General features: G+C 35.1%; 1 protein-coding gene and 1 long non-coding RNA gene across 2 annotated transcripts in view; one reads left to right on the forward strand and one right to left on the reverse strand.

Annotated features, from left to right (window-relative positions):
• Window positions 1–20734, forward strand: part of LOC145683409 (uncharacterized) — a 199616-nt gene that overhangs the window by 33932 nt on the left and 144950 nt on the right. The window lies entirely within an intron of this gene.
• LOC145683593 (uncharacterized) lies at window positions 12366–19009 on the reverse strand. The gene is made up of 3 exons (XM_081754934.1): window positions 18967–19009; window positions 13762–13988; window positions 12366–12557 (listed from the first exon to the last, which is right to left on the reverse strand). The coding sequence occupies exons 2-3, from the start codon at window positions 13978–13980 to the stop codon at window positions 12366–12368; spliced, it is 411 nt and encodes a 136-aa protein (XP_081611060.1). The 5' UTR covers window positions 13981–13988; window positions 18967–19009.

Genomic DNA, 20734 nt, shown 5'->3' on the forward strand with positions numbered 1-20734 from the left:
ATGTCATCCCTCGAACGTGACGGGTTAAATGGTCTCAGATGCCGAAAGCCCAGAAATCTAAATCCTAAATCCTAAATTTACAAAGTTACTTCTGGGAAACAATGTTCTTTCAAAATATATTTCTATATATTGATATTTATTGTTATTAATTGCTTTCTTGCATCTTTCCTACATTATTCTAGATTAGTTACCATCGGTTAGTTTAGTCACATTATGTATAGCTAAATACGGTTACGTATGTTTACCGTTTCTTTTCTTTTTTCCAAAATACATTTCTATCTGATCACATGTATTGTTAATAATTTATTGGTTGCATTATTTAATAATTTATTTCATACACACAACAGATAAAACAACTCATACATTTTAATTACACAGCAAATAGTTCTTTGACATGGAGGGAAATCTCCTTTGGCTATAGGAGCATATAGTATTACCAGTGGGGATTTCCCTCATCCCCCTTGTAATTCGCACATCGTCAACAGATATAGAACATTGTTGAACATTTCTTGAACCACTTCATCACACTCCTAGCCTTGTGATATGGTGCATTATTTTGTCGAAAAATGTCACTACCGTTGGGAAACATGGTCGTCATCAAGGGGTGTACGTAGTCTGCAAGCAGTGTGCGATACGCGTCGGCCGTCATTGTGCTTTACTCGAGCTATACTAGATACATGCTCACGTGTATGTCCCCCAGAGCATTATTATTATTATTATTATTATTATTATTATTATTATTATTATTATTATTATTATTATTATTATTATTATTATATTTGAAGTACAATGAAATATCACGACATTAATTATTAGTTTTAATTAACGGAATTGAGCTGAAAATTAAATCTTGATTTCGAAAGATTAACCATTAAGTTTATCCGTTCTGTACCTTTCTAAAGTAATAAATACTGGAATTGGTTTCAAGGGTGTTTCTGACTGAATACTTTTTTCAAAATAATATTAAAAATTATAGAAAGATTTTCGACACATTCGAGTCGAGTCGAGATTTTTACGAAAAGTCTCGACTAGACTCGTGTCTCGGTTCGAAAATTAGAGTCGAGAAATAAATTTGTCTTGACTCGTCTCGAATTTTACAAAGTGTGTCAACTCGAATTTCATTAGAGATTCGAGACATGTCTCGACTCTTGCGCATCCCTAAATATTCATATTTTAAATGTGCAATACTACCTCGCGAAAAATGACCCCGAAGTTAATTTTAAAAAGTCTACTTTCTTCTTGTTAGATTAGTCATCGTGGTTTAGGATAGATTATGTAAAGTCAGACATGGTTATGTATGTTTACAATTTCGTTTCTTTCTTTCAAAATGCATTCCTATCTGTTAGCATTTATTATTAAAAATTTATTTCTTGCATTTATTAATAACTATCAGAAAAACCCATTATTCGCATGGTGGCTGTATTTGGAAGTCAACGCCTCTATAGTATCGCCGTTGATTTCAGCGAGTGCGAAAACTTTGGATTTGACATTAATATCGGCCATTTTGGATTACTTTTACATGTCAGTTATCATCTTCGGTACCCTGACCCTCAACTAAGTGGGGTTAATTTGGAAGTTAATGCAATCGGAGTTTCACCATTGATCTCAGCGACCGCGAAAACTTTGAATTCGACACTAATATCGGTTATCTTCTACTAATTTTACATGTCCCTGTAAACGTCTCCTGAGACTTCCTGGTTCGATTTAAAAAAAAGTTTCGTCTTGATCCGGAACCTGGGCCAAGGTACCCAAGATTAAAATTTGGTAACTCTCGGTCCTCTTGTCTGGTCTCCAGGCAGCACAAAGATACATACATACAGACAGACAGACACACAAACAACCTTTTTATTTTATTTATATTAGATTAGGTGTATTTCAAACAGTGCTTCTTCCAGAAGTGTTTTTAGGGGTACTGCCCGCCCGGAGCTCTGAGAGTGCCCCCCGGAAGAGACCAAAATAATACATCTATAATATAATAAAAAATAGAAAGTTATCGATAGTGCCCCCGGAATACGAAGTGTGCCCCCCCCGGAACATAGTTTCCGAAAGAAACACTGATTTGAAACACAACAGATAGAGCCAACGGCTCCGACTTTCCAAAATGTATGTGGGTGCATATAAATGGCGGGACGAGTTATATGTTTTCAGGGGTCTCGATTTTTTTTGATTGATTTCTTTTTAGTTAAAATCTTTTATGAACACTGTCATAAAGGGCTGTGCTGTGATAAAGTAAAATATACCGGTAATATAAGGATAAGTTGGGACTGTCCTAGTTCAGTCGGTAACACGGCTGACTTAAACGTAAAGAAACAGGTTGAAATCCGGGTTCAAGTTTAATTCCTGTAATGCATATTCCCAACATATATAATCGTGGTATTTAGTGTATATTTTCAACAACTTACATGATGCGCAATGAGTGCAAGAGGCAGTGATATTATCAATCGTTACTAAAAGAAAATACTACATTCATACAAATTAAAATGAAAATATCATCATAAAAGAAAATAATTTTAATGGTATTGCAAAAAGAACTTGCAAGTCTTTTGAAAATGAAATCTTTGAGTCTTGCGTCCCACGGTTATGCCAGTTAGGCTAAAGGAGACGGTGATGATGAGAGATGAATGAAATGAAGAAAGTGGTAGGAAACGGGAGTGCCCCGAGAAAACCCACGAGCACGGTGTTTGTTCACCACAAGGTTCACTTGGCGGGGACTGTGATTGAACCCGGGACCCCAAGCACCAGAGGTGAATATTCTACCACTGAGCCACCGTGCCCCCTGCAAGGATTTTGTTGTGGACATAAAGTATAAAGTGACTAACTTAGTGTGTTCCTTGGTTGCCTTTGCAAAAACACATTTGAAACAATGAATTATGTTTTAGAGGTTAGAAATTTTAACTCCAATCTCTATGTTTTATTTGTTTATGTTTTAATAGTGTCAAGCGAGAAATATTTATTTTATTATGTTCATTATGTTTCGAAACTAAAAATCTTGCCTGCAGCGCCCTGACAAGATTATTTGTGTGAGTGCTTTAACCAGGGAACACCAAGGAGGCGGCGCACATAGACAGAACAACCCCTAGCATTTCTTACACAGTACAATGTTGTTTGGCATATAACGTTGCTCCTGTACTAGCGAGTTCCAGCTAGTCAAGCCTTTTATTAACAGCCGGAGGCAGCATTCTGTTATATCGTTGTAGTGAGTGGCGTGTTAAAATACTCCTAGTATCAGTTTTTTCATTGTTCGATTGACCTTGAAGGACCAACAAATGCCTTTCGAGGAATACAAGTTCCCTTTAATTCATGAAGTTAATACAGAAATGACCTTCAAACCTATGCTGTGCATAAATGCTGGAAGTCTTATAAAACGGTTTTATCCGTGTGGTTGTAGACCAGAGTCCTGCAAAGCCAGGCCCGAAGACGGCCCGGATGCATCTGTATTCTGTGTCCGTCTCGACCCGATCCGGCCCGAATCTCGAGCCGGGCAGAGAATAGGCCGGACTCTAAACTTGCCGGGCTCTAAACGGGCCGGGCGTAACCGGCCTGAGAACAACCAAGTTGATAAATCAAGTCAATCCTTCAATATGTAATGGCAAATGAAAAATATGTCGTCATAATATTGCACTGTCTATTTGTCCTTCTCAAATAGGAAAATCGTGTGAAAAGTTACCCAAGGTTTGTTTTCTATATCCCTATACTATCTGTCTATTTGTTATTTGTGCTTGCTCTGTGCAGCCATGTTTATTATACAATAATACAGCTCATGGACGTAAAAGTCTTATACTACACTCATTAATGCATTACAAGTAACAGAGAAGATATGTAAAACTTCTACACCGTATGTGATACTAATACTACAACTACTACTGCTAATACTATTATTACTATTGCGATTACGAATGCTAGTGCTAATTCCACTATTGCCCCCTGCTGCTACTGTCCCAGATAGCAGAAACAGCTTGCCACAAGCATGATATAAGCTTGTCGTGACAAGGATATAAGCTTGTCCCAAGCTTGTTACGACAAGTCTGTAAGCGTATATCAAGGCTGATTCAAGCGACGAAGTTGACAGGCGACAAGCATATTGTAGGCTTATACTGTAAGATTGTTTCAAGCTTGTCAGCTCAAGCTTATTGCAAACTTGTTACATAAAGCATGCTACAGGCTTGTTACCTCAAGTTTATTTCAAACTTGATACGTAATGCTTGCTCCAGGCTTGTTACCTCAAGTTTATCTCAAACTTGGTACATAATGCTTGCTACAGGCTTGTTACCTCAAGTTTATTTCAAACTTGGTACATAATGCTTGCTACAGGCTTGTTACCTCAAGTTTATCTCAAACTTGGTACATAATGCTTGCTACAGGCTTGTTACCTCAAGTTTATCTCAAACTTGATACATAATGCTTGCTACAGGCTTGTTACCAAGTTTATCTCAAACTTGGTACATAATGCTTGCTACAGGATTGTCACCTCAAGCTTATTTCAAGCTGTCCACTTCAAGTTTAGCACATGCTTAATATGTCTCGTTTATTGCAAGCTTCTCAGTAAAGCTTGATACAAATTTATTTCTGCACGTGAGAAAATCATTCATCTGCTTGGCGACATGTATAATGTTTGATGTGAAGGTTAGTATAATGTTCAATGTGTAAGTTACATAAATGACGGTGTGTATTCTTTTGCCATCTGAGGTGTTTAGATATTGCCATCACTTTATTGGCATTATTTTAAATATATATAGGGGAAACCATACCATACTTACTATTAATAGTAAACATAGTAGTAAGCTATGGTTTCTGCAATGTTTTTAAAAGAATGCCAATAAAGTGGTGGCAATATCCAAACACCCTCAGATGGCAAAAGAACACACACCATCATTTATGTAACTTACACACTGAACATTATACTAACCTTCACATCAAACATTATACATGACGCCAACCAGATGAATCATTTTTTCACGTGCAGAAACAAATCTGTATCAAGGTTGACACTACTGGGCCTCACATCAAACCTTATACAAAATGAAATCAACCTCATATAGACAATAATCCTGCAAAAATAAACGTAAAGGTGACGACGAAAGAACTGTTAAACCTACATAAGCAATGTTCTGAAAAAGAATAGTTGTGTTCGGTCAAAATGAAAGCAAAATAATGTATACTTTCACACTCTGTATTATGCTTCTTTCCTTCGTCCATTATGCGTCTTTGCAGCACGAGGTTCAGGTTTATTTCTGTTGAGTAACATTATTGAAATATCATGTTAAATTATAAATCCATGTCTCACACAACATTGGTGTTGAATATATACCCCATACTCCAGTCTATTGAGATTAGTATCTTATCTCAACATAGAAAGCAACACTTTTCCTGAGTTCCTTGGTGAATATACTATGCGACCTGGCAGATCAGCATCCAGTTAGTTTACCATTAACCACAGTTTGATGTTGAAGCTGAGCGTCCCGTTTCAGCACGAAGTTTTACATGAGACACTGACCTGTAGAATCCGAACAGTAATGCGTTCAGTGTTTGTAAGGTCTTCCACTGGGAATCGACCACGACCCTAGGCGCACCAAAGACGTACACCACTAGACAAACGTCAAGGGCTAAGCAAACTTTTAAATTATCAGATTTCAGGAAAGAAAGAAATATAAATTAAATCCTAGAACCACTGCTACACAGGGTGCGAAATACTGAGGATGGCCATTCCCATACTTCAAAATTTTGGAAGAAAATTCATCCTCAATAATTTACTGGAGAGATAAGGTGACATCGACACTGTCAGAAGTATACAAACTATTTACAGTAAATCTGTGCAGTTAGTGGACAACCTAGTGGATAAGCATTATCCCTAACCTTACATATATCAATAATTTTGGATGTTCAATATATGAAATCTTCATTTCAAAACTTTCCAGTGCAATTTTTTTTTACTTATTTATTTACTCCTATCTCTCCCCGATCATAACTGTTATGATTTCGCATCCTGCTGCTACATAATTGAAATAAATTATCCCTACATTCTACGCAATAACTGATATAAGGTTCCATGAAAACAATCAGCTTGTATTACAATGTTATTTATTGAACTTATTTACATATTTTGTATTATTTCTAACTTATTTCCTTAATTGGGTTCCTCAACTTCAACGGTGTGACCTTCCACTACAGGTTTTGAATTTCTTCGTTCTCTGCAAAATAACGATCATAAATACGTACTGAAAAACATGTAATTGATTGCACAGTTAAAAGAAAACATTCATATTGTTTACCTTATAAATACGCTCTCATTAAAATACATTATTATTCTTTGAAGTAAGTGCCACACAAGGCAACAGAGTCTGGCACTCGTTTCTCAGATCTGGTGATCCATGGCTTGGAAGCACTCCAAATATGATCTCTATAGCATTACGGTAGAATTTTTTATAGTGAATTAATATTCCCTAATCGAGCTCACCTATTCAGATGTTAGATTTGTAGTGTGACACTTCTTATTCAAAGTGTCTTGACTATGTCAAATACAATATAATTCATCTTCCCATACTGAAAATTAATAAAGTAATTTTAAACACTACTATACACAAACATTACCCAAACACTCTTTCGGTTTAGCGGCATCCCTTATATTCTACATTTTACGTTTTACAGCCTTATTTGATTAAATTTTGACGATCACTCATAAGAAACACTTGAAAGGAAAGAATCGCGTTTGTTACAATTACAACATACTCTCCCACAGTCTGATATTAAGTCGTCTCGGGATCGCACGAATCTGTCTGGGTCATACAGGGTCAGGGATCTGACTACTTCGGGATCACGAGTCACGAAGTATGTTACTCGTTTCATCACTGGTACCACTGCATGGTATTTATTCACTTTACGTATTTCAATGTTCTACTGCCAGTAAATTTTCAGTAAAGTTTTTTTTTTTTTTTAATTTCCTAGCTGAAAATGTGCATTGTTCTGTGAGAGCATCAATTGAGATAAATCCAGAAAATGTCATATTGACTCACTCGGTACTGTTGTATAAGCACGGCGTTACGAAAAACAAACGAAGTAATCACTGATATAAGAAATCACTGAGAGATGGAAGAACAAATATTTACTTATTTCTGTAATTTTCTCTCCATGCCTTGTAATGCCTTGAAATGCAATCTGATCTCACGATTCACAGGAAAGATAGGTCATAAGTGTGTGAACTATATACCTTGTTCACGGAGCAACATAAATGGCAGATGATGACCTACAAGGCGTTATCCTGCGTCACGTACAACAGAACGCATGGGAAAGTGTAGTTCGCAATTCACAGGAAAAGTGTAGAATTTACTAAAGTAGGCACCGTGTACACGAACAACTTCGTACCATTTTGCAACGAGTTTGGAACATACCTTAGAGCAGAGTTTCCCAACCGGTGTGCCGCGAGTGGGCCGCTGGTGTGCCGCGAGGAAATCGAAACAAATTATTAATTCTATAGGAACCAAATTGCAAGACATAGGGGAAATATATATTTGTATTTCACATTACTATGAACCTCTACTATAAATCTACAATTTTAAGTTTCATACTGTGTTACTTTTCTGTACATTTTTAATGTTGAAAAACGTATTTATCATCGTCATGACCATTATTGCTTCTTTATTGTTGCAGACTATTTCATAACTTGGAATTTTAACATATCATTCAATAAATTCAACAAAGCAAACATGCATACAAATTACCTACATTTGTGTTTTTAAAGTATAGAAGATTTGTTTATTTGTTCGTTATTTAGTGACCTTCCCTTTTAGTTAAAGGTTAGATAAAGCTTTCGAAAGAGAAAGTGGATTTTTAAAAACCCGAGTCCTATATTTCATTGCAATTGTTTTCTATTTTAAAATTAGAATGAAAAATAAGCATAATGATTTACCACGGGGGAAATCAGTGATCGAGCTTTCTTCTCTGTAAGAAGGAGATCAGTAATCACATTAAAATACCACAGTATTTTATATTTACAAATAATAATAGTAATTATATATATATATATATATATATATATATATATATATATATATATATATATATGGGTGTGCCGCAAGAATTCAAGTTGCACCTGTAGTGTGCCGCAAGTTGAAAAAGGTTGGGAAACGCTGCCTTAGAGGTTCAATGAAATATTTATCTTTAAAAATAAAAAATAAAAAAGTTACTGGTAACTAACACGTAAAGAGGTGTTAAACAACAATTCACTGGAATTATTTGTGACAGTAAAACAAACGGATTTTAATCCTGAGCCTTACAGCGGAGGAATACATCTTTGCAACGTTTCATTCTTTCAAAACACAAGAATCACTGATAGGAAGACATGCATATTGCCTTCATCATACATATCAAATGAAGAAGGGATGACTCATTACCGTAAATGTAACACTAAGTTTATTTGACCCATATTCATGGAACGTCGTGTCGGAGTCATTAGCGTCGTTTCACAATTCATTATAGAGAAGTAATAAATACTCCTGCGACCTATCGACCTAGTTCTTTATATCCCATCTTTGAAAGCAGAAACATTTCTCAGTGTACATGGCACAAGGCAGGAAAATCACTTCATTTACTTCAATCCAGTCAAATTCTGAATGCATTTTAAGACCTATGTCTCCCTATTTATTTTCCTGTTAATTTGTTGTTGAGTGTTTACGCATACGCATACTTTGGCGTGCTCTATCCTATTGAAATCTTTTTGTCTTTGGGGGGAAAAAACTACTCTTACTTTTTTAATTCTTTTTTATTACTGACACTGCTGAATGAAGTCTTTATCTTGTGGATAAAACATTAACCTTTATTTCTTGTTCAATTCTTTTTCATACTAAATGAAGTCTTATCTTCCCGAAAACTCGGGAATGTCTTTGTAAGAGAGAAATGTGCATTTACTATTATTTTGTCTTTTAACAAAATTTTCTAACTGCTGAAGTCTTTATCTTCTAGGAAAAAAATCTTTCTTGATTAGTTTTAATGTTATTTTACTTCTTTTCTATCTCCTGAATGAAACCGTATCTTCTGAGAAGGAAAAAAAAACTACAATACCATCTGTATCTTAAATAATTATAGTACTTTATTGCTTGTTTCTATACTAAACGAAATAATCTTATCGTCTGGAAGATACTGCAATTGCATATTTCTCTATTACAATGGCATTGCAGAGTTTTCCAGAATGTAAGATGGTTTCATTTAGTATAGAAAAGAAGTAATTAACTCTAATCAATCAAGAAAGAGGGTGGTATTGTAGTTTTTCTCTCATGAGATGAGTTCGTTCAGTAGATAGAAAAGATGTAAAATAACACTAAAATTAGTCAAGAAAAAAATAGGTTAGTTGCTTTCTGTTTTTCATGCAGCAGGTAGGAAATGTTTTTAGAAGGCAAATATAACAGTAAGTGCCTATCTCTCTATTACTCTGACATCGCAGTTTTCAAAAAATGAAATTTCCTGCAGTATAGAAAACAAGTAATCAACACCAAAATTAATCAATGAATAAAAGTTATTCTTTAAAAAAAAAAATTTCATTCAGCAGATAGGAGTAATCAAAAAATAAAATTAACAGAGGTACTTTCTTCCAGAAGACAAGAAAATAAAAATGTAAACAGTAATGAATCTCGATTTTAGTTAAAATTTCCATCCTCCGAGGAAAGTAACAGGCAAGTTGCTAAATTATAAGGGATAATAAAATAATAAATACATACAAGGTAAACATTTCATCTCATTTCACTGTGTACTAATACATGAGTGCGTAAAAATGAACTCATCTCGCTATATAAAATACAAAGACCTAAGTGATTGAGTGACCGACAGATCTTTGCACAGGCCAAATCGCTTAAGATAGACAAGTTGAATATGGACAGTACATGGGATTTGTTACGTAGGATACCACTAAGGAAGGATTTTTGCAAACTCGACAGGAAGGGGAGGAAAATAGGTGTGGGACGTATTTTTAAAATATGACCATATCTCCGAATTCCTTAAGGTTACAGACTTGAAATTTGATATTCGGATGTCTCATTTCAAATAATTTGACATATTTAAGCGGTTTTTGATATTTTAGTACAAAGGAAAAAAAGAAAAGGAGTGAGGATTACAATTATTATAAGATGTCGAAATCTCTGAATTTATGAAGGTTTGAAACATGAAATTTGGTATTTTCATATTATTTAAAATAAGTAGATAAGAATTTAAGCGCTTTTGAAATATGCCTCGGAGGTAAGAAAGGGGGGTGGAAAGAAAAATGGATAGGGATTATAATTATTATAGTAAAGTATTTAATCCCTTAAGGTGAGAGATTTGAAGTTCAGTATTTCCATTTCTCATTTAAAATACTTTGCCACGTGTTTCGGCCCTTTTTTTTTCTTTTTTGACATGCTAGTAAAAAGGGAAAGAAACGATGTGGAGAGGAGAAAAAAAAAGGTGGGGATTACAATTATTCTAATAAAATGTCGATATCTCTAAATCTTTTAAGATTTGAAATATGGAAGTAACTTCTCATTTAAAATTATTACAAAAGCGTTTTATGATACATATCCTAAAAGGAAGAAAAAGGGAAGGATTACAATTATTATAATAAGATGTTCATATCTTGGGGTCCGGGAAAGTAAGAGGCATTGAAACGCTGTAAATCTCTTTTTCCTCCAAATCCACAGAATTCTATGCATATGATATTGATCTAGTGACCTATAGATGTGAGAAATGTAGTGAATACAAAACGTATATGTAGAGAAGAACGCGTCCATGGACTAAGTTGCAGATCCCTAGCTTATTTAGTGATGGTAAGAACTTTCCGATTTCTCTCGTGATTGTAAGGAAAATAGGTAAAACTATACTTACCTACGCAGTAGTCTAGGCCCTGCCTGCTGCAGCCAAACACCCAATACTTCCTTCACCGTTTCTTCTGTTGCGACGGTGTACATCTTACGAACAGCAGCCGAAAAGAAAGATAGAATTTCAAGCAAATACTAGCGATTTTTATTCTTTAAAAAAAACTGTCATTTGAAATAAATTTCCCTCTTAAATAGCTTTACGGAATTATGGTATGGTTTCTAAACATGGATACCTAGAGCTGAAACTAATTCCTATATTATTTTTCAAGTCACCTAAGCTAGGCCCCTATTTTGTGATTTTTATGTAAGGGTACTATAGAAAGTTATCTTCCACCACACTTTTGGTATATTATATAATGGAAAAGTTACATTTTTCGATACAAGTGTAACAAGACTTTCTTCCGGTGCCCTTAGTGGTGATATGGTTTTGAGTCAACGTTTAAAGTCACCTTAAATAACACTACAAAAAACACATTAGGTTTTGGCTACCTTCGTTGTCACGGAAAATTGAAAGATGAAGACGACAGAAAGACGAAAGTTTGACTACTCGCCGTCTTGAAAGCTTGCAACTTTCTCTTTTTATACTGGAATTATGGTAACTTCGAAAGCTATGTTCTTCTAGTGTTTTATCTGCGTTCCAGTGTTAGACAAAGAGCTCTGAAATTTTGCACCTTTAAAATATCGGCAGGGGAGACAGTTTGGCATACTATGTAATACTACCAGACTAACAGTGTTGCCAACCCAACAAAGTTATATTCGTGTGGTAGACAGTATCAAATTTACAGGTATACACGAAAAGTCTGGTGCAAAATTATACTTCACAGTAGTGATTCCTACACTGTACTTCAATTTAAATTCGTTGACACGTGTTAGACAAAGAGCTCTGAAATTTTGCACCTTTAAAATATCGGCAGGGGAGACAGTTTGGCATACTATGTAATACTACCAGACTAACAGTGTTGCCAACCCAACAAAGTTATATTCGTGTGGTAGACAGTATCAAATTTACAGGTATACACGAAAAGTCTGGTGCAAAATTATACTTCACAGTAGTGATTCCTACACTGTACTTCAATTTAAATTCGTTGACACTATTGACTTTATTTAGCCCTGGAATCATTCCTACCTTGGAATTTTATTTGGTTTTAGATTTTCCGTACACCTTACAAATTCTTTTGAATGCTTTTCAAAGCAAAGATTTGTTTAAATATGTACTTTGCCAGTAAAGTTTTGTTTACAACATAGAGTGTTGGATCAGTTATTGAATTTCCTATACATTCTACACAGATGTTATATTCACCCAGAAAGGGTGAACACATTTACATATTTTACTACTTGACAGTAAAAGAATCCTAAAGTACTCAAAGCATACTTTATTCATGAAGAATTACTTCTGATTGCTTGGGACATACTAATATGAGAACACACGTCCAGTACGAGAGAAGTAAGACTTAATAATTAGTAAACTGGAATTTTGTATGGTTACTAGCATAAATAAATAAATGAAGTTAAATATTTCAGTACAACTTTTCAAATCAACTTACTGTGGATCTTATTGTACATTTGGTTGGACCCAAAGGTGTGCTTTTTTGCTTCATGATCCTTGGTTTCCTGCCAGAGTAGGAGAATTCCATTGCGAGTTTGTCGCACAAAGTTCTTCTTATTGCATTGTGAGCGAAACCTTTTAAAATCCTTACCACCAATTGACAGTAATACTTTTACCTGAAAGAAAGGAAAGTATTTAGATCTAATGCATGCTGAAATCAAAAAGAAAAACAATATATATAAGGGTCCGTATTGTTATGTTTTTCTACCAGTGGAAAAAAAAACAAAGCATGAATGAAACTAGATTAATTTTTAGATACCGTAATGTGAAGTGTGAAAAAAAAAAAGCGTGGGGTTCTGAGTTTCACGGAAGGTCGTATCAAATGGGCTACGTGACTAACAAAAACTGTTTGCCTGGGATTTATTTGGTAACTTTCAGCTTTATATCGGAATAGCGGTTATTTAAAAGGACCATTGTCCGTTTGAATTAGAAAAAAATACTATATATATATATATGTGTGTGTGTGTGTGTGTATGTATATGGAAATTACATACACTTCCAAAAGTAACAAGTAACAGTGGGTTAATCAGTGCTGCCAACAAGTAGTGTCAGAAAATAGCTAAATGACGCACAAAAACTAGCTAAAAATGGCTCAACTTACCTTAACTTATAGGTAACAGAATTTAGGAATAAAGAAACTAAATATTTGGTACTTTAAGTCTACTAGTTTACAAAGATGTTCTAATATTATTTATCTTTTGATATCCTCAAATCAAACAGTTTCACAATACAATTTGTTCCTTCATTGACTAGAAGTAATAAAATCTCTTGAATTATTTTCAACTTCTAATGCTGGGTATGGCTTGATAACACTATTGATCTATCACAAAAATATATACATGCACATGCACGCATCTCAACAAGAAAAACTCCACCCAAACTAAAAATACACTAGAAACTAATCAAACAAATTGACTATGGAGAAACCAGATCCAGGAATCCCAATTTACCGTGACGGATAGGTGAGACTGATAAAAGATATCTAATTTACTGTGACAATGTAAGTGCTGTTGTAAACAAAAGAATTAGAAAAATACCAAGATAAACTACTTTTTTTTAGGTTTTTCATATTTTCTAAAAAAAAATGACTGCAAAAGATTTAATTGCCGCATAAATGACTATATTAGCAAGTATGAATGGCAAGTTGACCAAAATTATAGTCCATAGCTAATGCACATGATAATGGCTAAATTGGCAAAAATGGAGTTGATGCTAACATTTAGTCAAAAGAGAGATGTTCCAAAAAGACGTAAATTAAAAGATATAACAAAGATTTGAAACCTGCTTCATACATTTGTACAGGTTTGATAGGATACTTACATATTTCTTTCCGAAGTTAGGTTCTTCAAGCTTTCTCTCAAATGTTTGAAAATCATTGAACGTTCGCAGAGGCAGAAGGCCAAGAAGTTCGGATTCTTCGTTTATGGACTCTGCTTTCACACTCACACCATTACTTAGAAGTGTGTCGACCTTCTTCTCGACGGAAGATACTCTTTCACTAAGGTCAGCTAAAGTAGATTGCATTTGGCCAAATACCATTCTGATATCTGCAATAAATTTTAGGAAATATTGTTTTGAAGGTGTTAATATAACTAGAAAATATATTATTTCACAAACCATTGAAACAATTAAATGTACATTCATGTTCAAAATGATTGTCGCATATCTATAACTGTCTTCTTGTGGAAAATTTTATAGGGAAAGAATTATAAGCACGTAAATTAGAATGAGTAAAACAAATGGACAAGAAAGTTTTATTTTCGTTTTATTGTTCTTATTTACTGCTCTTTTGACATGAAATTTGCCACATACATGTCTTTGCCGATTATGCACATACCAACATTATAAGAAATACAGGGCGAATTCGTTATCAAATTTTATTCCTACAACAACATATTTATAGACATGCGACAATAATTTTGAACATGGTACGTTTGTGGTGGACAAACACCGTGTGCGTAGATTTTCTCAGGGTTCTACCGTTCCCCTCCACTTTCTTCAATCCATTATTTAATTCATTCTCATCATCACCGTCTCCTTTAGGCTGCCCCGCATAACCGTGGGACAAAACTCAAAGATTTTATTTAAATATGAGTTCGCTGTTCATTTAATCAGAAATCTTGGGGGGAAAAGTGGGGAACAATTAGGAAGACGTGTGTAGAAGACCACTATGTTGCAGAATTATGACCAGGTCATTAGAGTATGACGTCATTCATCAGCACTGCGGAAGGAAAGGGTTGATTGCTCAGAGGTAGAACGTTGCCTTTTGGTGCGACGGATCTTTGGTTCAATCTCCGGCCTTATGAGTTTATGATGGACAATATCATATTCGTGAGGGTTTTCCCGTTCTCATGCCACTAATTCCTTCATAATCATTCACTATCATTAGTCATCCGTGTATCTTAACATTAACCCTAGGAAGACTAAACTATAATTGGTCACGTGAAAGACTAAGGGGGGTCAATTTTGCTCGTGGTTGTAAATTCCAATTTTAACCCTACTAATGTATTTTAAAGTTATTTAATGACTGATACTAATAAATGTGAGTTGTAAAATTATTTTAAGACTTGTGAAATTTTATTTTAATAGGAAATATTACAAGTCCCAGTACAGACTACTACCACATTTGGTTAGCAGACATGAAGTAGCTTGAAATACATTAGCCTGTGTAGACAAGTTACTATACTAAACCTGAGAGTATTACGTTTGCTCAATGTATAAAAGTAGATTATGTTAATTTAGTCATCCATTCAAAGAATAGATAAGTTTACATGATCCTTTCAAAGTGAAACTGTACTCCTCTTAACATTTCTAAGTTGCTAAAAAAAATGTACTTAGTCTCCTGCGCTAAAAAAAAAAAAAAAAAAAAAAAAAAACTACCACAATAATGTGCTTTCTAATAAAACTAAATTTAAGTTTAGATTACAGAAGAAAATACAAAAAAATTCAAACGTTGTAAAATTCATTTGTTCGGGCAAAGAGAAAAAGAAAGTGCGGGCAAATTTGACCCACCTTCGTCTTTCTATGGTTAAGGACATAACAGCGGGGTTATGAAGAACGGGACCTACAGCTTAAAGTGAGACTACTCAGTTTGCACTCGAGAGATATTGTTCTTCATTTGAACTCGAAACCAGAATCCCTTGATAACAAAAGCGATAAATCCACAGACTTATCATCCACGGAGGTCAACTGATAGAAATACGTTGCAGTGATCTTGCATACTTGTGAATATTTTAGGAGCCACTTAAGAACCAAAAGGGAAAGAACTGCAAAATGGAATCACTCTATAGTTATACACATTAAATCAATGGACAATTTTAAAAGACTATATAGTACAGAAGATCTAATTTAGTCAGTCAGAAATATAAGCTTAATTTAATTTGCTAATCAATACAAGAAGTGACTAATAGTTCTGAACCATTCATACTATCTTTCTAAATAAGTAAAACTTTTTATTATTATTATTATTAACAACAGTCAAACCTAATGGAAATCTCTGTTTCGTCGATCTACTTTCCAATGTTATAAATTTAGACACTTAATCAGCTTCTGTGGAAAAGTTTTGTTGACCGTCCGCTAGTGTGGCAGCGCACTACAGCAGTTCGGCGGGAACTCCAAACTTGATAAAATAAAATCACAATTAAAGAGACAAGTTAAAAAAGTATTTTTCACGAAACCAACCCCCACTCAACTTGTAGACTATCATGCCTCCGACAAGGAAAATTCAAGCTTAACCAATGCTGAAGGAGTAGACTGCTGAATAATTTATGATGTAATGGCAAATCATTTGCAGAACTAGTTGACCTATGACCTCTAGTTTGAGCGAGTTGCGTTCATTTCTCGAGGTTGCGACCCTGTTCAATCGAATCATCAGCTTCAAATTACCTTTACTCTTAAAAAAAAGGGGGGCAACGGTTACTCCACCTTAATCTAAGGTAAACGTATTTATATATATATATATAAAAAAAAAAACTGGTGTAAAGCAAACATTCCGGTTTAAGTGAAAAAAAGTTAAAAAAAAAAAAAAAACACGGTTTTGGCCAATCCTGAAAAATAGCGTTATTTCTTTATTACATCCGTTCAGATTGCAAATATTTTTCTGAGATTTTAGATCCAGACTTCATTCACCTGGTAGAAAAAAAAGTAAACAAAAGCACTAAAATCAATTAAGAGACAGAAGTTACTGTTTTTAGAGGATAAAAAGATAAAAATGTAAGCAACGAAAAACCTAGTTTTCTTCAAACTTACACCCTCGACTTCTTACCTAACAAACTTCAAACTAATATGCCAACTTATTTTCGCGTAATAATCCATTTTGAATTATTATTAATATCTAATAAGTAATTTTTCGAAATTCATCGTTCTTTTACCGTAAACCCAAAAGTCCATACCCTATCGAACCTTTCCTTGCTCTTATTGTAAAGCGATGAAATGAGTGATATCACTTAATCTAAGATTGATGAAGTATACCTTAGAATAAGTAATTGTTACTAAATAAAGTCGGACATAAGTATTTATATTCTTCAATTTTGCCCCCAACCTCCGAATAAATATGGAAGAACATAAGGAAGGAAAGATAAGCATGATGCATTCTAAAATGAGTGAAATGTCCAGGCTTGCTTGCTGCATTTAAATATCATCCGTACCGATTCTTGGGGAAGCCACATCAGTTAAAATTTTTAGTGTATCGGTGAAAGCTAAAACAAGAAAGCTTAGGGAATGTATTAATTCAAAGCAGTTTTCTCCTCGATTGTAGAGATAAAACGTAATTTTCATTACTTTAGCGGACGGCTCTCCAAATTTAAATCGATTTTGTTGATTTTTTCACTAGATTTGAGGCACTACTTTACAAACACTTCACGAACCACAGCTGAGCGAGCGGAGGGGATTAGAAGCCCCGTAGGACTCGTTTTTCCCCTTATCTTTTAAGTTACACACGATTGGCATTGCAGCCATTGTAGACTGTCATTTTCCAAAACTTAACATACAAATACTGTCATTTCGTTCCTTGCTTGTATTCAACCGCCTTCCGCCCGGGCAAATAGCTCCACCATAACATACTTACTTTCCCATGTATAGTCATTTGCACATACAATTTATTGAGTTTAAAACACTTACATTATCATTTAACTACCTTCATTATTAATATGGGGTTAACTTTAGCAGATGGCTCTACCTAATTAAATAAATTATTTTAATGTGTTTAGACTTAATAAATCGTATCTGTTATATAGAATCCTACGAAATGGAAAATTAAGTATGTTATGGTGGATCTAATTGACAAGGCGGTAGGCAGACGAATACAAGCAAGGAATGAGATGGCAGTAAGTACATATGAAGCTTTGGAAAATGACCGTCTGCAATGGTTGCAATGCCAAACGCGTGTAACTTAAAAAGTAGGGGGGAAAAACGAGCCCTGCGGGGCATCTATTCCCCTTCGTTCGCTCAGCTATGCTACGTAAAGTGTTATGTAACGGCATATTTTTTGAACTGGGGGTGGCAATATTTTGCTTAAATTTTGTACTTTCTTGGTATATATTTTGTATTTTTTTATGGTTTAGGTAGGTTAAGTTAGTTTGGGTTAGTTTAGGTTAGGCTGGGTTAAGATACTTGGGCATTACTCGAGCAGATGCTTCTACCAAATGTTCACACATTGCATTTCCCGGTTCCTTTTTGTAGAATATCCACTAAATGAGAAGATAGTGCATAAACCACGAACCAACTTGTGCTAGGTGGCCACAAAAAAAAGCACGAATGCCATCTAACCGAGTCAGGGCAGGAGTGTAGCTGGGAGTCCCGAGCGGAGCGAGGGGATGCGTCCGTAGAGAGCAGGCGTGTCAGCGACGGAGGACATGCACATAAACGAGGAAAGTGGAAAAATACATAAAATATCCGCAATAATTTTTACATGGTGATTTTACCTGAATTCGTACTTTCTTCCTATATTTTCTGTTTTTGATGATTTAGGTTAGGTTTGGTTAGTTATGTTAGTAATTACGGTTACGTAACACCAACTCATTTCTCCTGTAAACACGGTGGTTTTACTTGATTTTGGCCCCCAAGTTCCAAAATTCTCTATATGTAACAGTATTATCTCAAATCTAGTGAAAAATGACCATAAAATCGATATAAATATGGTACAGCCGTCTGCTGAAGTTAACTCTCTAATTTTTGTACTGATATTCAGGGGTGCCCGAGGAAAATTTTCTAGGGAAGGGCCCATCTCCATGGTTGCTATATTACGCCTGGTATTTAATATACATGATTTCCTATATTACGTATACATTTTCGTAAGCCAAAGGGGGCCCGGGCCCCTCCCCTTCGGGCGCCTATCCTGATGCTAATTGTCAAGAGCCATCACTGACTTTAAAGAATCCAATGGCTAAATATGGTATACATTATACGGATGAACACACTTAAAAAAAAGAAAACAACATAAAAGGTATAAACATAAAATTCCATTCATATTTGAAAAGTAATACTATCCTAAAAGCGCTCAGCGCACTAGTCTAAAATAAAAATCACCTTTTTATTTTGTAACTAAAACTAAAGTAGGGCTTACTATTACATGTCATACACATAGCTTACGTTTGTTTACCTTTTGGAAGAAATCAAGCGCCAAATCCCAGACTACTCACCAATCCTACAGATGGCTCCATTTGCTAAACAATCGACAAACGTCAAGCGTTTTGAATCAAGCTTGAAATAGGCTTAGTAGAAAGTTGATAAATTCAAGCTTCTTTTCAAGTTAAAAACAAGCAAAAATAAACATTGATTGTCGCTTGTCGCATTCAAGCTTCTTTTCAAGTTAAAAACAAGCTAAAATAAACGTTGATTGTCGCTTGTCGCATCAACTGTACATTGCTAAACCAAAATCAAGGGAAAGCGACCCTTGATTTAAGCTTACATGCTATCTGGGGTTACTATTACAACTACTGCTACTACTTATTACTATACTAATACGACAGCGAATACCACTACTGCTATTACTAGTAATACGAAAACAAAACAACGCCAATGAAATCTTTGAGTTTTATGCCGGCTAGGCTAAAGGAGGCGGTGATGATGGTGGAATAAATGAAATGAAATGGTGGAATTGATAAAGTGGGAGGAAACGGGAGAACGTCGAGAACCCTCACACACGGTGTTTGTCCACCACAAATTTCATTTGGCGAGACCTGGGATCGAACCAGAGACCCCATCCACCAGTGGTGAACTCTCAATCACTGAGTCACCGTTCCAGGAACACCTAATCCGCCCTGGCGTCTTGGTGATTTATTTTATCATAATATTTTGTTATATTTGTAGTATCATACTATGATATAAAGAATACATTAATGTAACATCATTTGGTATTTGGGTTGCTAATTGAACATAACTACAAATTGCACTGATCTTATGAGCACGCCAGTTCACGGTTTTGGCCTCCGTGGTCTAAAGGTAGCGTACCGAATTCTACTTAGTAGGTCAAGTACTTGACTTTGTCATACGTTCTTTAGGTAACTACGGCTCAGGCTGTATGGATGATGATGGAATGAATTGGTGGAATGAAAACAGTGGGAGGAAGCAGGACCACCCCGGAAACTCCCACGCACACGGTATTTGTCCACCACAAAGCTCACATAGCATCTGGGTGGTAGTTCTGTACGGATCCAATGAACTACGGAATAACGTAGCAAAAACTCCCTACTCTGTAAATATATACTGCTAATATTCGTAAGTTTCAAGCTTGTAAAAGAACGTAGCTGTTTTGTCTTTCTATTAAGGTTTACGATATTTCTATCGTATCTTGTCTGAGCTGCAAAACGAGAGGTAATACGTTTATCGATTTATGGTTAGGGATTGGTCCTTTAAAACATTTAATTAAATCGAGAGGTGATAGAAACATACTATCCCGCGAAAAACGTACATTTTCTTTTGTGACAGATGATAACAGTACTTCAAGTTTCACTATTGAATTCATATTGTTTGGAAATCTTCGTTTCATACTGTGAAACGATACTTCTTTTAGTTTGGTATTGGTACTGGTAACTCCTCTAATATATGCAACAAGTTGAAACTCTTCGTCATAGATTAAAAATGTAGCAATACACGTTGAAACCGAGCTTGGGTAACTTCAGCTACTTCATTTTTGAATAGGAATTGGTGGAAAGTATTCTTGGGATGCTGAATTCTTGGAGGAACATTTCCTTCCGACTCTGATATATTTTAAAAAGCCGTATCTTGATATCTCCTATTATTTTGATTCCTGGAAACAAGAATTGAAATAGTAAATGATAGTTAATTGGAACCA

The sequence above is a fragment of the Thermobia domestica genome, chromosome 4 (genome assembly GCF_964235325.1).
Source record: "Thermobia domestica chromosome 4, izTheDome1.hap1.1, whole genome shotgun sequence".
In the NCBI taxonomy this organism is placed as follows: domain Eukaryota; kingdom Metazoa; phylum Arthropoda; class Insecta; order Zygentoma; family Lepismatidae; genus Thermobia; species Thermobia domestica.